The sequence below is a fragment of the Colius striatus genome, chromosome 3, assembly GCF_028858725.1.
Source record: "Colius striatus isolate bColStr4 chromosome 3, bColStr4.1.hap1, whole genome shotgun sequence".
NCBI lineage: Eukaryota > Metazoa > Chordata > Aves > Coliiformes > Coliidae > Colius > Colius striatus.
The window spans coordinates 11,863,363-11,880,164 of record NC_084761.1 but is presented as its reverse complement, the minus strand read 5'-3'; the positions used below and the strand labels follow the sequence as shown (position 1 = coordinate 11,880,164).

At 38.7% G+C, this 16,802-nt stretch overlaps 1 protein-coding gene across 1 annotated transcript in view; it reads left to right on the top strand.

Moving 5' to 3' along the window:
• The window catches only part of PRKAR1B (protein kinase cAMP-dependent type I regulatory subunit beta), a 101,719-nt gene that overhangs the window by 44,056 nt on the left and 40,861 nt on the right, over nt 1–16,802 (top strand). Inside the window, exons 5-6 of the mRNA XM_061994390.1 lie at nt 13,881–13,942; nt 14,694–14,740. Coding sequence (XP_061850374.1) covers nt 13,881–13,942; nt 14,694–14,740 — 109 coding nt within the window. The remainder of the gene's footprint in view (nt 1–13,880; nt 13,943–14,693; nt 14,741–16,802) is intronic.

Below are 16,802 nucleotides of genomic sequence, written 5' to 3'. Positions count from 1 at the left end.
TAGCAAAATTAAGAAAATGTGCTGCAAAAATGATGTTGAAGATCATGATTCCAAATAATTTGTGTAAAAATTTGTAGATATGCTTGTGTCTATGAATATATATATACATATATATTTATTTATTTCATGTTTCATAGGCCACCAAGATTTATTGTCCTCGGTAGTAAATATTGACCTTGGATTTATCTCAGTCAGTGTTTACCTCTTAGGCCAATAAATCTTGAGGTTCACCTTAACAGAAGTCAATATCTGCTTAGTGTTCAGCTCCATCATTAATATAAATATTTTAGTGACCTTTGCATGTATTACTCTATTTTTTAAAGTCAACTTAATGTTACAAATCCAATGGCACATTGGTAAGTTTATTTTTTGAGATCTGTTTATTCATTTAAGATTTTTTTTAATAACCTCTGATATTACTGTTGAGGTGTTGCAGCAAGAGCGTGGTACGTTTTTTGAGGAGAATCTCAGGAATGTGAGTGCATGTTGTTGTTTCAAGTGGAGAAGGAGGTAGCCTGTGTATATATTCAGTGTATATTTGTGTGGTTCATCATGTATTTGTCTGCTACCTGGGTATAAGAATTGCTTTGATGACTGGATCTTTTCTGGTTTTCTTTCAAGACTTTCTTTGTATGAGCAAATCTTTCCAAGATTAAGTGTTTGCTTTTCTGTATCTGTCACAGAGTTTAGGGTTAGCAGGGACCTTTAGACCACCTAGTCTGACCTCTTTATCTCCTGCCATCTTTATCTCCTCTATTTAAGAAACACTTTTTGCCGCTTTCCTCCTCCCTTCTCTTTTGACCCTCACCAAGATTAAATTTCTCTGCAGTGTTCTTATTATAAGTTCTGTTTTTAAATTGCATTTGATCTGGTGTGGTAACATCTCAGTCTAGATTCAAACTGAAGTGTCCCAAAGTCTGGAAGAGTGCTTTGTGAACCTTTCCAGGCTGTCACCCCTAAATACACACAGACATTGCCCTTTCCTGCCTGTATACTCAGACATGAGCATTGCATCTAAAGGTTATATCCAGCTCTTCAGTTATGGGTGGGGTCCCTCATGATGTCCCTTCCCCTAAAAAGTGATGTGCAACATGAGGTTTAAACACCTTCTTCCACCTCCTCTGACTGCAAGAAAATGTAAAGAGGTATATGACATGAGTCTATAACTGCAAAACCCTCCCTTTAAAATAAAGCAGCCTGAAAGTTCCAGGACAGTCACTTAATTCAGGCACAGAGCTCAAATTTTTCCCGGTTATTGTTATTGCATTACAAAGCACACATACAATACTTGTGATTATGAGCCACTTCACCAGCACAGATAAGAGAGATTTCTTCATCCCAGAAAGTTCTCACTCCAAATACCTGATCCTACCACCTCCTTTTCATTAACTTATTGCTTTTATTTCGAGTATGAGTGCTGACTGTTCACATGGATAAAGGCTTGCAGGGTTAAACTCTTTCTGAGCCTATAGAAAATGTTCTCTAAATGTGGAGAAGTTTCTATTACTCATTATAAAGGTGCTGTTGGGTAAATGGTTTAAAAACATTGTGCTATGGAGAATTCTGATCCCTGTCACATGAAAAGGCATAAATGTCAGACTGAGGATTTATATGAATATTCCTTGAAGAGAAGCAAAGACAAGGAATTAGTTGTTCTCTTGTCCTATTTATTCCCTTTAATTGGATTTATTTTTAAGTGGGCTTTAGTATAGAAATTTCTGCTTCATTTCTTTATTGTATTTTGGAATTCCATATCAACACAGATAAAGCCTGCTTGCTCTACATTAAAAATATATTAAAACCAGTGAAGATAAATTCCTTCTACTTTATTTTAAACTATTTTTTAAACCTAACCTAAGTCAGTTGTCAGTTTACAGACTATTGTAAGGTGCTGGTGTTGTAGCAGTTCACAGCAGTATAGCCAGCCAAAATTCAAGACTCAGAGCAATTATACCTGCTGCTACACCTTCGAGGGAAGGAACTGTGAGCAATTTTTTTTCTTAAGAACGGTTTGTATGCTACAGGCTATATCATAGCTGGTTTATGCGAGAGACCTGATAGAGCAAGCACAGCACTTGGCTGTTTTTCGATACATGCCTCTAAGTCAGGCTGAAGAGCAGCTTACTGTTGTCAACAATTGATTCATAGAGTTGTGTAAATGGGCAAAAAATTCCTTTCTGTCATGCCAGAGGCCAAATTAAACAAAAATCTGTGAACCGGGAGGGTTATTTAGTTGGGAGGAAGCAACATGAGTCGTGTGATAATGTACTCCTGCAAGGTTTTTTTTCAATTTGTTTCGGGGCTGAATTTGTCCTCATTTATTTAATGCCATAAAATGGAATTCTTCCTGCTGAGAAGTTTCTTAAAAATTACACTGGCGTGAAGGGAAACATGAAGTTAACAGAGCCAAGTAAAAGGTGTTTGAAGGTTTGGACTGAGTGACCACAACCGTCTGTGTTAATACTGATCCACCAGCCTGCCTGAAGAGTTCTTCATCTTCCCTCTCAACCAGGCATTTAAAAAATGTACTGCAGATATGCAGGAAGGCATATACAACACTGCTTTTTCCTCTCTGCCATCCCAGCAATGCTAATGAAAGCCCAACATAGCTGAGATTTCCAGATTTGCTATCACCGTGGAAAGATAAAAGTAGACCATGCACGTAGACATGTGCTGAGTATAACACTGGGCACTCTTGATTTTGTTGATGTTTGCAGCAGAATGCAGGAGAAAGAGATTAGTGTAGTGCCATGTTTGCTAGACAGGTTTTTGAAACACAGCAAACTGCAAGGGAATTAATGCTGTGAGGTTCGAAGGAGCAGGTGTTGCTGCCAGTGATATTGCTGGGTATCTTTGAGATGTCTTTGCTGTACATTTTAGTGGCTGGCGAAGACTTGGAATGAAAATTGCTGAGAAAGATGGCACAGAGTACTATAAGTGTGTCTGAGTTTATTTATATGGGTATGAAGTGTACCCTTAGGTCTCTGTGTGTCTATAGATTTAAGCAGCTCTCCATGCTGAAAAGCTCCCAGTCCTTCAGATCCCTGCAAATACAGATCACTTAAAAAAGCATGTATCATCTGATCTGATTGATCTCAGTTTTCTCCTTCTTTGAACTAGTGGAGCTGTAAAAAAATGAAGCTGCTTAATTGCGATGGTTCACTAAAAAGCTCCTACAAAAGAAGTATTTATTGTCTCGAGAAATTTTATCTCTAGTTCATTTTATTGTAAAAGATTCTATCTCAGAAATGCTGTGAATCAGAGATGAAGGGGAGTAATGATAAACTTAAGGAAAACATAAGGAAAACGTGTGGGTGTATGAGTTTGCACATGTCTGTAAGCTATAATAGATATGCAAATAGAAAACCAAGTGCTTGTGGACATGTGGTTTTGTGTCAGCTATGAATTTTTTTCATCAGCTATTTAACACTAGATTTACATACTTAAAAAAAAATAATTCTGACTCATTCTAGGGAGCCTTTATCAGCTATTTTATAATGATTTAATTTACTGATCCAATTATAAAGTAAATTGAATCCTATCCACTAACACAGGTTAAAATGTTTTTATTATACACAGCTGTTTGATATCTCCAGGTGTGGGAGCGTGCAACAGGGAGGGAAATTAATTAAGCGAGATGTGGGAGATGGTTGCAGCCGTATGTTATGTGCTTGTCAGCCAGAGGAGACGCATGTCAAACACTGTTTGATTAGTTGCAGCATGCGTTCTTTTGCCTCGCAGCAGACACACCACTGAGTAACTGTGGAACTACAACTCTGCAGAGCCTTGGCTGCAGTTTCTAATTGCTTTTTGAGCTTTTTATTTATTGATACACATATTAACAAAATTGCCCTGTGAGTTTCCTGATGCGCAAAACTATTTTACATGACCGTGGTAAAAAACCCCTCTTAATGTGTTAGTATTGAGCATCTTGTCATTCTTTATCATTAGCATCTTTAGCATTCTTGCAGTATCTTGATTTGTATGTTAATGGTAAGGGCCACCAGGCATGGAAAGGAAAAGATTTGAATCTAATACCTGATAATTCTTTTATCTATTTTTATGCTGATATAGCTGCCAGACACAGATGCTGTCTTATGGCACTCAAGACTTCTAGGTGCAGAACCTGTAGTCATAAAAGTAGTGCGTAGGAGCAGTAAGTATATGATTTGAAGGAACAATCACAATTATCAAATAGAATTTAATTTTGCCATATTTATAGAAAACTGTTAGAAGTGATCTTTGCACAGCATGCACAAAAAAAAAGAAGAAAGAAAATAGATGAATGTTGTGTTCACGCCCTAGTTCCTACAACCACAACGGTGTGTTTGTAGGCTTGCTCAGAATAGGAAAATTGGACAAACGATTAGAATAACATTTTCTCTCTCCACAGTTTGCTAATCATAGGAGTGCAAGAAAACACAAATATATAAAATCTTTTGCATGAAAGAATGTCTTCCACCTTGATCTCAAAGGGAAACCAGGAAAGCCTGTTACTGTAGAGGAGAAGGTATTTCTCTTCACTGCATAATGTGAATAATAAGGTCATGTACATAGTATATTTTACTTTGTATTTATTTGTATAAATGTAAAATACAAGTAATCATAATTAATTATTATTTAATTATTTAATTATTTAAACCAACATCCTATATCGCTATATAGGGATATCCATAGGGATATATTGTCCCACGTCTCCATGTTCAGAGTCGTCTCCTCCATCATTTGCTCCAAGAGGTCACATAATAGTACATTTATAACTGCAAACCTCTGGGAGCTCTTTAAATCTCAGCATATACTAATGTATTTTCAAAGAACTTCAGCTGTAGTAACCATGAAATTGGGCCACCTTGATTAGTGATCTGTGTCGGTGCCATTTACCAAGGGCTTCTTTAGCTGTACTACCGGAATGCTAAAGTAAGGATGAGTAGTGCATAGTGACTCTCTGTGCATCTTCATTGGGATAGTCCAGAAGAGGGAGCTTGAAATTAAAGAGTGAAGATATTTTTAAAGTACCAGAAGGAATAAATTGTTCAAATATGGGAACTTTGTTATGGTCACCCTTAATAATTGCTGAAATTTGATTAATATTAATAGCATCAGAGATTTATTTTGGGCATGATAGTTATGGTGTTGTGTTTCTGTCCCACTAGAAGCAATTTTCTTTCAGCTATTAAGTGAAAATACTTTTTTTTTCCACTGTAGTGTCCAACATTGTGTTTCTAGAATGGTTGAGAAAGAGATAACTAATTAACTACACAGAAAATGTAAATCATATATACTCATTTGTGACTTAAAGGGACATCCTTTATTCAGCTCAAATAGACTTACCTTGTTTTAGTGACACAGGGGTGAATTTGGCACCTTCTGTCTGAAGTACGTGGTTTGTCATTGTGCTAAGCGGTTCCCCAGGTCACTTCTGCAACACCAACGCATACAAATAATGCCTTTGACTTCATAACAGTGCCTTTCTGTGCTTCTAATAATAATGTATTTGGAGCTTTCTCAAAGTAAAAGCTTCTGTAGAGTGTGCTTTCGGCCACACTGTTTTCTTACCTCTCTAGAAGTCTCCATCTTTACACAAGAGTCCAGTACCTGCTGGCTAAGGAAAGAGCTCTTAGTCACTATCCTGTACCTACTAAAACACAAAGAAGTCTGTGTAGGCTAGTGTGTGTGTTTCTCTATATGTGCATATATATATTTGTACATCATAACCAAGTAGAAAGTGTATTTCATTGGCCCAAATTACTCTGGTGGGCTTTTTTTTTGCTTCTTTGTTTTTCTTTTGGAATTTAAATGTTTCCTCCATCTTGAATCTTAGCTCCAATATGAAAAGCTTGAGAATGCTCACACATGGAAAACAAGAAAACAAATATGATTAAGTTCAACTGAAATATCATTTTCAACAATGCCTTGTTTTGATTTTAGGCTTTTTTTTCTAAGAAACTTAATTTTGAAGTCATTTCAAAGTGAAAAGTAGCTGCTCTGAGGATATCACAGTAGGACACTTAGTTTTAAAACTTTGAAAACATTTTAAATGGAAAATGGCATCAGCCATTTTCCACACTAATGTTCAGTTGCAGCAAACTGGGTTTTTTTTTTTACACTAAATCCCCCAGGTTATCTGATTTCTAGTCAAGACCTTGTAATATGCACAGACTTTGTCGATGAGCAGTGGTATTAGTGATATGAAGTTGGGATGCAGTCTACTTGCAATTATTCATGCAGATATTCCCACGTCAGTACACAGAGCATATTTTCCATGTGTTATGCATGGGTTTTCCTCCAGCTGGCCTCCTGACTCACCCTCCCCTGCCTCCCCCGTGTCTGCGGCTGAGCGCGGGACCACCTCATCTCTCTCCCTCAGAAAAGCTTGGTGCCAGACCCTGGGCTCCTGGCAGGTGGAAGGGCCTTCCAGATATCCCTACTCCAAGCTCTTGCTCAAAGCAGGTCCATTTGGAGTTGGCTGCTCTAACCAAGAGCCTTGCTCAGCTGTGTTTGGAAACAATCCCCTTCCTTGGGCCCCTCTTCCAGTGTTTCACCACCCTCATAGTGATATTTTTCTTGTTATCAGGTGGTAATTACCTTGGTTCCCTTTTGTGTCTGTTGCCTTCTGCTGTGCACATCTAAGAAAAGTCTGTCTATGTCTTCCATATACCCTCCCATTAAGCACTTGTAATCAGAAATGAGATCTCCCTCATTATCTTTTCATAAAAGAATAAACACAGTGTTCCCACCTTCTCTTCATCGACTGTATGCTCCAGGCCCTGGACCAGTTTGGTGATCGCTGTAGACTCGCTTCAGTTTGTCAGTGTCTTCCTTGCGTGAGAGAGCCCAAAACTAGACATGGTACTCCAGGCTGTCTTACAAGGGCTGAACAGAGGGAAATAATCAGTTCCTTCAACCTGCTGGCTACAGTCCTATTGATATAGTCCAGTCTGCTGTTCTCTTGAACTACAGACTGTGAAAACCTATGACACTGCTGTGCCATGAGGGACTCTGGAGAGTTGCCCTGTGTTCAGCAGGGTCTGTTAAAAGGGATGCTGTGTGCAGCCTGGCATAAGACACAGTATGAGCTATGGCTTAACATAAATAAATTGTAATATTCTCTACCTCCCAGAATCCATTACCAGCCTTGCCACAGGGCTTCTTATGCAAACAGGCTGAAGGAGGCACAGGTGAGGCGCAGGTCTTCCCTCAACCTTGTGACAGACTAAGTAGAGATGATAGTAAGAAATGAACCAGAGTTACATTTCCACTGAGCCTTGCCTCTTGGTCAACCACGGCCTTGCCAGCATTACTTCAAAGAAAGAATGCTTCTGAGATTTGGACAGGAGGCAAAGAGGCCCAAGGGAAAGCAGTGGGGTAGGGTGTGGAATTGGTCCGTGTTACTTTAGCCGCAAAGTTTGGCCTCTTTTTTTACCTCCTGTTCCAGTGGGCCATGGCAGATGGTTTTCCACGTGAAGGTCCTCTCAGGAACTCTTTCTTTTTGAAAGCTACTGTTAACACGTGGAAGGTGATGTGAACTACTGACAGATGTATAGAGTCTGTAAAATGGATTGATGTTGTGCTCATAAGGTTGTATTCAGTTCATTTAGTGTAATAATTAATGAACCTATAAAAGGACTTCATAAAACACTGAAAATGGAAATACTTCACAGAAATAGAGGCCAACTACTTTTTATTTCTGTTTCACATCTCTGTTAGTTATGTGGACTCGTGACTCAATAAATGTTAGGGAATTAGACATGGACTTTTATATTAACCTGCCATTCAGAATGTTTTCTCATGTCTGATTTCAAAGACTTACACGGCCATATAGTAAAATGAATGCATGTCTTAACTGTAGTAATAACTAAATGTTGCTCATTATAATGAATTAATTAGTTAGTAGCTTTGTATGCTGCTACAATTAATTTGTTATTGTCCTAACAGGAAAAGAAATTAGCAGAAGTAGATGGGAAATGCTTTTGTTAAGGCTTCAGTACTGACTGTTTCTTAGATACATGCCTGCAACACCACATGTTTGATTATATGAGGCTGTTATTTTTAAATACCTTTAAAAAGGAATAGTTTATTTTACCTGAGTGCATTGCTTTTATTCTCAATAGTCAGTAAATAGCAGTAATAATTTCTTGGTGGTTTCAGTGTTGTATGTCAGCAAGGACTTGGAGTGTTGTTTGGAACAAGCAGCATGGATTGAAGCATAGTCCCATGCATTTAATTCAGTGGTAAAGTACTGCATTTATTCCTTCACTATACACACATTAATTGAAGCCAGCTTGGTTTAAATTCCATGCTTCCCATCCTTACATGGCAGGAGAAGTAGTTCTTAAGGTGATTGCTAGAAAGGTGTTCTCTTTTCAGGAAATTAATCAAAGTCTTAGACATACACAAGAAGAGGCACTCACACATATACACACACCCCTCTCCCCCCTCCCCAACTTCAGGAGTCTTAAAATATTACCAAGATGTAAGAGCTACAGATAAAGAAAGGTGGAGTTACTATAACTCTGTTTACTAAACTTTAAAGGTATGTAAGCAGGAAAGGTTTAAAATGCTGGCATCCTCCTGTTAGGGCAGCCTCACTCTGAGGAAATGTTGCATGTCTTCTGTTGAATTTTGCCAGAGCAGCTACATATCTTTTAAAGCTATCCTCAACAACACAGGGCTTGCTTTGTTTTGCTAGAGAGATAGCAAAAGAAGAAAAAAACCCCTCTGTATAGCACTCCCATTGAAGGCTTTCTGAGTCTGCCTGTACAATGAAATTGTTCTGATTGAACTCTTGACAAATTATAACCTGAAGGTATAAAGAGGATTTTTCATTTTTTGCTTAACACATATACATTTTGTCTCTTCCATTTTTCCTTTCCTGCAATGAATTCAGCACAGCAAGGGCTGGAAAGAAATCTGATTGTGAAACTGATAAATTGTCTTACATAGTTTCCCTATTTTGGCCATTGCCATGGTCTGGTTCTGAAAGCGCTCGGAATCCTCCTTCTCTTGCTTTGTTTTAACAAGCTGCTTCTTGGTTGGCCATTGCCAGGACACTTTACCTACAGTGCATGTGAGGGGTTTTTTTGTCTATTTCATATTCTGCATCAACTCCAAGCAGCCTTGGTGTAAATGCAGATGAGATGGTTTATTTTTATCCCTTACGTTTTCTCGTGAGAAAGAGAACCTCTCAGCCCTGCCATCTCTACTAACTGCCTCTTAGTACAGTCATTTTATCTTGGCAAACGGGGTCTATAAAATGTTACTGAATTAAATCAGCAAAGGGTTTAATCATATTTATTTTGCAATCACTGTGATAGACACCTTATTGCTCTAAATAGCAGCAGTCTCATTGATTTGAATGGAGTTTTCCCTCTTTTAATGAAAAGGGAGTGGGCTCAACCTGGACAGGTGGCCAGAAGTCAGCACAGATGACAGACAGTAGAGGATCAGCCGCTGTGATTTCAGGTCTGATTGCAATTGTTTGCAATTCTCCTGTACACTCATGGAAGACACTTAATGTGTTAAAACTTGCTGCGAGCCTTTGATATCTTTGACCTTTAAAAAAAATCTTTACATTTTGATATTCCCTAAGAAGACAGATGGTATTTTTTGATTGAATAGATAGAGATTTCATGTCTAAACACATTTCTTGGTTTCACTTTGTTGAACTAGTTAACTGTTCTCTGTAAGCTCTGTGCTGCTTGCAGTCTTTTCTTGTAATTTGTTTTTGAGTGATACTATCAAAAAGTTATAAAGAATTAAACATACAGAAATCTCCCTGGGAAGCATTAGTAATGTCCTGCTAACTGCATCTTCGTTTGGATCTGACTTTGGATATTCAGGCACATACAGTCTCACCTGCAACTACATTTCCAAGCCAAAAGGTGTCTTTGATACCTTCTGATTGGAACAAATGTTTGGCTCTAAATACCGTAACTAGATATACGTCCTCTGGAAGCAGGTAGGGAAGCTGTGAAAAAATTGCAAAGCCTATCAAAAGCTCTGAGGGTGAGAAAGAGCCTTCTGAGTACTGGATGCACATTTAAGTGTGGTGCAGCTCTCTTGGTTACAGTCTCATGAAACACCGAATGAAATAACAGAACTGGTGCCCTATTTTCTTCTTCCATCACCTGAATAAGTCATCTGGAAGAAAGGTAAAAGATACATTTTCAATAAAATAAGGACATCTTATTTTCAATAAAATAAGGAAATCCCTCTGAGCAGTTCTCATTTACAGCATAATCATAAAAATCCTGGCAAGAAATCAAACCTTTTCTGTATCAACTGAGTGCACAGCATTGCTAGCATGGTCGGTGTCAACAGTTAAATAGCTGGTGCAAGGGCAGAAGACAGAGGCTGCTGTGTTCTTGGTGCTGCAGCTCAGAAGGAAGATGAAATCATGGTAGTTCAACATTTGGTGAAGACTTAACTACTGATTGTCTGGCTTTCTGTTTATGCTGCAATAAAACCTGCTTGTGCTTGAGAAAAAAATGTTGCTAAGAATGTGTACGTGTGTGTTTGGTCCTAATTATTTAACAAAACCTTGACACCCGAGAAATACAACTACCTATGTTTGCAGAGCTGTAGGAGAACGTAGCTACAGTCTTAACTTTTTTAAAAAAAGTTGTAATATGATTTTGGATGTCTTAGAAACAGGTGCATGGTACAGGAAAAAAAAATCACACCAAATTTTTGGCCTTGGCTATGTTATTAATGCCCTTAGCATATGCCACTTCTCAATTTATTCAGTATTTAAAGCTTGTTTGCTCTACATAGTACAGACCCAGCATGTGTGACTGAAACTGAGTATGGAACCTTGGACATTTTATTGGGGAAATAGAAAACATGTTTATTGTGGTTTTCAAAGTATTTTGGTGTATCAGTCCTTGTGACATTTTTGTGTTTATGTAGACACTGGGGATAAAGACAATAAGAAAAAAATTCCAAACAGATTTTATACTTATTCTGAATTAATGAAAAGCCAGATTTCATAAAAGGACCATAAGAAATTGGTAGATTCCAGAAGGATAGTATTCTGAATGTCCCATTTTCTGGCTGCCAGACTTGTAGGTTCAGAAACTTTGAGGCTGCCTGCTGATCCATATCATCTGAGATCTGAGTCTATTTAATGAATCTCAAATTGAGCATCCAAAAGCAGAAACACTGACTCATTAATCACTGTGAGAGATCTAGGCCTAGCTGTATCAATTAAGAACAATAGTTCCCTAGTAGAAAAGAAACATGAAGATGTGTTTCCAGTGACAGTCATGATATTACTGGTCACTTACATTTATCAAAGATATGCCCTTGTTTCACTTTGGAGGTGTAAATCAACATCACCATGACTTTAGGTGCCTTGTGTGCCTGTGTGCTCGTATGTAATTTTGATTAATCTTTGATGACATCCTTCAAATCCTTAAAAATCTAAGTCTTGCTCTAATAGGATTAAGACTTCACTGACACACATAGTATATGGGGTGCATATATTTACACTAATGTTCTCCTACACTGCTACACAGCAGAGTATTAGTGTAGAACTGCTGTTGCTGCTAATAAACTTTGGGTTCATTGCACCAGCAGCTGAAAGTTTTAGTCTCCAAGTTTTAAAAAGGGTTTTTATTTTGATAGAATATTAAATGTAGAACATTTTGGAGAAGGGTGCAATGCTATACATAATTTATTGGGGACTGTTTGTACAGTCAATTGTTGAGTTATAAATAAAATGCAGCCTTAAAACAAAGACAAAAGGGTGAAACTGAGGGTAGTTATTTCCTCTGCATTTCTATTAAAAAAAAATGGTTTCCAAGTTTGTTCAAACAGTCACATTTTAGTTTGCTTATCGATCTTCACAGTGTTGTGCCTATTTTTGGAGGTATCACATCGAGAACTTTCTTCTCTGCCATGCAGAATGCCTTTTCCTCTAGTAAACCTTCGGCAGGCTGCAGGACTGTTCTTAAAGCTTGGTGAGGTGCCCAGGCACAGCCAAGAGGAAACCACAGGGAGGTAAACAGGCCTCTGTCGTATTGAATTTCCAGGTGCCAGAGCTGCTGAAGAACAGCTGCTTGACTTGCCTCATCAACAAAAGATCCCTTGGTGTCTGTTTTAGTTTCCCCCATCCCACCTGAACTTCAGCTCTCATTTCTTAGGTGGAGGGCACCAAGTGTTGGCAGTGTTGGCACAGGGACCAGCTTCATCCTCAGCCTGTACCAGTCGGATGCTTTCTGCCAACACCGAAGACCCTTGAACTATTTAAGATCATTAAATATGGGTTTAGTGGGTTTAAGAATACAGTCCATATACTTTTCAGAGTAATTTTTTTGTAAATCTTTGCACTGGGGCTCTGCAAGATGTGAGAAAGAAATTTCTCTTTAGAGCCTTTGATCAGGCTTTTTATCTGTGGTGGAAGTATTCCCTAAATGTGAGTAGCAATAGCACAGGGATGATCAAATAACAGGTAAAATATATCTTTTTATTATAGGTCATGGGTTAAGCATCCCTTGCAGGTACCACAAAGCAGCAGGAGATGTCTGGTTTGAAATCCCACAGTTCTCCTACAAGTGGTGCTGACACAGAGCTGCAATACTGAGCAAAAACATTCTGGCTGCTGAAGAGGAAAGATATCACCAATTTGAACTTAGAAGTAAAACATTTCCTAGAACTGAGCCTGAATAAATTCTGGAACAGTTGAACAGGAAGTAAGCTAATAATGTGATTTTACAATATGCATTTCCCATATAAGGCATTGAAATGTGGCATGGGTTTGTTTGTTGATCTGCTGGCTGTTTTGATGAAAATGTTAGGTTTCCTCTCTGTTCCGATCATGAGGACTTTGCTCCATTCCAGGCTAAAGTGTTTCTTCTCGCTGCTGTCATTGGTGGTCCTGGATGGACCATTCCTAGACCAGACCAGGGAAGAGGCTAGTTAACAATTCCTCCTTGCTGCCTTTTGTTTGTGTCGGGGAGCTATTTCCTTTAGCCCTTGAGAATGATGCATAGGAAGGGGAAGAGAAGTGGGGAGCGCCCGTCTCGGAGCGGTTCATGCTTCTGAAAATAAGTTCCCCAAAATCTGATGTGGGGAAAGGAAGCCCTGGCTCCACAGAGCCTGCTGTCTCCCTCAATAAACAAAGGACTGGATTTGGGCATGTTGCCCAAAGTGTTGGTGCAGGGTGCGCTCCCGTCCTTACTGCTCAGCCTGGCCTTTTAAGGATATGTGACAGTATGCTGGAGACCACAGTAAGGTGTGTAATTCAGCAGTGATTAATGAGCACAGGGCTCTTCTGCAGCTTGGGTGTTTCTGTAGCATTGGTCAAATTCCCTTCTCACGGGTAGCTAGCTAAGATTTTCAACATTTGGCCTCTTCTGCACTGTGAATGCAGTCTCTTGCCAGCTCTTATGCTGCATTAATTTAGAGCCATCTACCTTTCCAAATGAGCTCTGGATTGTGGAACAGGTTTTGCTTGTAAACGGGAGGCCAGATGTTCAGAAGAGGAGAGCTCCTGTTTAGGCATCCACCAATTGCTGCTGTGATACATACTAATCTCAGCTGAGTAGCTGAAATCTGTCTGCTTAGACAATAAAATACTCAGGCTGCCTACTTTGTGCAGTGCTATAAGAAGTGGTCTATATGCATATAATTCAAGAGTTCTTTCAAAATAGTGTGCACTGAGTCACAGTCTCACTTAGTTTTAAACCACAGCTTATGCCTAACTAGCTATTTTGATTTCTTTCCAAGCAGAACCTCATTGTCCAGTTACTAACATTTTCCTTTTCATTTTCTGCAAAATCAGTTAATGAAGACTAAATGAAATGATGAAGGTAAGTCTACTGGTTAGATAAGAAATAGGCTTCATTCATTAATAAGGGTTTCTTTTTTTTTTTTTCCAGTGACATATTTGATGCCATGTTCCCTGTCACACATATTGCAGGAGAAACAGTCATACAACAGGGTAATCCTTCCTCTCATTTTTTTCTCTTGTACGTTTGATAAGATGGTGCAATTCACATGTCTCCATTTGAGATTTTGCTCTCTTTTCTTAATGGGAAGAATAACCAGTTTCCAAAAGCACTTAAGTGTGTGGTTATATTATAAGTTCATGCAGATGGTTTGGTACATGTGTGGAAATCTCCTACAAAACCACACAGGTAAATCACCAAGGTTTCAAAGTGCTACAGTTAAATTTAGATAAATAGCACTTCTAAATTAAAATGTTAATTCCTTAACTGAAGATAGACAGGAAGTAAACCACAGCTTAGAATGCAAAAGGGTGGCACAGGCTAGCTGAGAGTAATCAGAGATGGAAAATATTTTTATGGTTGTTGAGAATATTCAACACCTCATTGTGCTGTATCGTAGTTATCGCACTTGGCAACTTACCTGCGTGCCTGCAGCGTGTTGGGGAGGACTTCATTACCCTCGGGCTGTATTGAAGCCTCTTGTCTGTTTACACCGAATGAAGTGTTGAATCAATCAAAAGAGATAAATTAATGCAACTGAAAGATATTAATAGGAAGAAATCATAGTGATATTTTTGATTTATGAAGGCATAGGTGAGGATGTTTCAGAAAATTAATCCCTGTTTAAGTAATCTGGTGTACAGACCTGTGCAAATATGTACGGGATTAAATATGGAGACAGGAAATTATTGCATAGTTTAGCATACCTTCAGGAAACAGTCACCCTTTATCTTTTGCTTCCAGGTGATGAAGGAGACAACTTCTATGTGATTGACCAAGGCGAGGTGGATGTAAGTACACTTTAACAGTTTCATATTTATTTTGAAGCTACACAATAAAATCGTATGCTTTGGCACACAGTTTGGTCCAGCCATGTGCTGTGCTTCTGTCTCCTTTCTTCTTGAAATAAATTTCACGGGATTGGTCTCATTACTTTGCTTTTGTTGTGTGAAGTCATTTGTGCATAATTTTACAGTTGGCATGTTTTACATTCCAGCTTATTTGTCCATTCCAAGAAGGAAAATATGGTATCAAAACTAAGCAAATGACATTATCTTCAGAACCCTAACCACACCTGGAGATGTGCAGTCTTTGGCAGAGGGGGCCACCATGCTGGAATGCACCCGAGGGTTCAGATCAACCATAAGGAAAATATTTTCTTTAATCAGTTAGCTTAGCTCATATGTTGGTTTTTTTTTTTCTCCCAAATTGAGATACAGCCTCAGGCAACAAGTTTCATCTTAGAAACCTTAATTTGCTTTTAAAATTATGTCCAAATATATGAACAATGCGGCATATTAATAAAGCAAGGATTATTATAAGTGTAAAGTGATCTATTAGACCACAAGATATTTACAGGAGTCTGCAGTGGTCTAATCAACAAGTCTTTGAAAAGAAGTTTCTTTCTGAACCTACCTTCCAAATAATAATCTATTCACCTCTTACCATTTTTGTCTCATGTGAAACTCACTCTTTTGCAGTTTTGCTACAAGTTCCTCATTTGACGGACTCTTCTCCACACATCTGACATGTCCACAGTTGTTGGATAAGACAGGCTTGCTCATTAGCAGTGTCACTCTTCAGATGCCCAAATGACTTTTGTTTGGCATATTTAAAGAAGAAAGTGATTTATTTTAAAACCTGGGCAGGAGGCATAGTTATTTTAGTGAAAGTTATGTTTTTTTAGCAGTTGGTTTGTGTCAGGAGACCATCTAATTGGTATTGTTGGGAATTGAGAAACCTCACATTCTGCCTCTGCCTCTGGAAGTTGCTCCTCAGGAAATCCATCTGACTCACTGTTCCTATCAGGCATACCTCTCAATGGCAAACATTGCCACATCCACAGGGCCAGAAAATAAAGAGCAATATTTATAGAACAGTGCTAAAATTCACTTTTAAAATAATTGCTTAGGGCCTGATGCTGAGCTTAATGACTTCACTGGCTTTGAATCAGACCCACAGACATACACAAATGCTCGTATTGAAGTTGTAGATTAATCAATCCTCTTTAAAAATAATTTGTCCTAACTCAAAACCTTTAGGAAAGCTTTAGGAGACCTTTCTTCAGTGTTTGGCTCAGGGATAGTGAGGGACCAAATGACATCAGAAAGCAGTCTGCAAAACTCTTGCCAAAAAAGGTAATCTTCCATATGTACACTCTGCTCTTACAGAGCAATGACACAATGGGGAAGGTAAATGTCCAGGGCCTAGCCAGCTTTGTTTCTGCTTGGAAAACCATTGCATGAGGTGGTTTGGGCATTTTCTGTGGCTAGTGGTTGTCACTAATGGTCAAGGTGTCTGTGACTCTGCAAATGTTGAGGACTTGTTCAGAGTACCAGTAGCAGTATTCTCTGTTGGGTATGATGGCATTGTAGTTCCCTTCCCAGGCATGTTTTCGCATCTACTGAGACACACCTTTACTACATCATGTTAGTTTTGTGTCAGAGGTTCTCTGTGTTTTTATGTCCTTTCAGAAATAATTTTAATCACTAATGGCCCAAGAAGAGACATGTTGTCCAGGCCATTTTTGATTGATGATTTCTTGAGTTCATTAAAGTTTTTTGCAGAATAATCTTATATTTGCCAGGATAATGCAGGGACCTATGAGGCTTCTGAGGTAGGATTTGGGGTAACATTTGAAAAACTGCCACAGTGACTAAATGACCTCAGTGCCACTGCAGTTGCACCTGGGCTCTTAAGCTGTACACATGGTTTTGAAAATTTTATCCCAGATCCCTGATTTGACAAGCTAAGCACCAATCCTCCTTTAAGCATGTGAGCTATTCTATCGACTTCAGTGGGACTCACTGTTTTGGTAAATGATGAGCATAGTGCACAGTGTTGTTTTGTGCT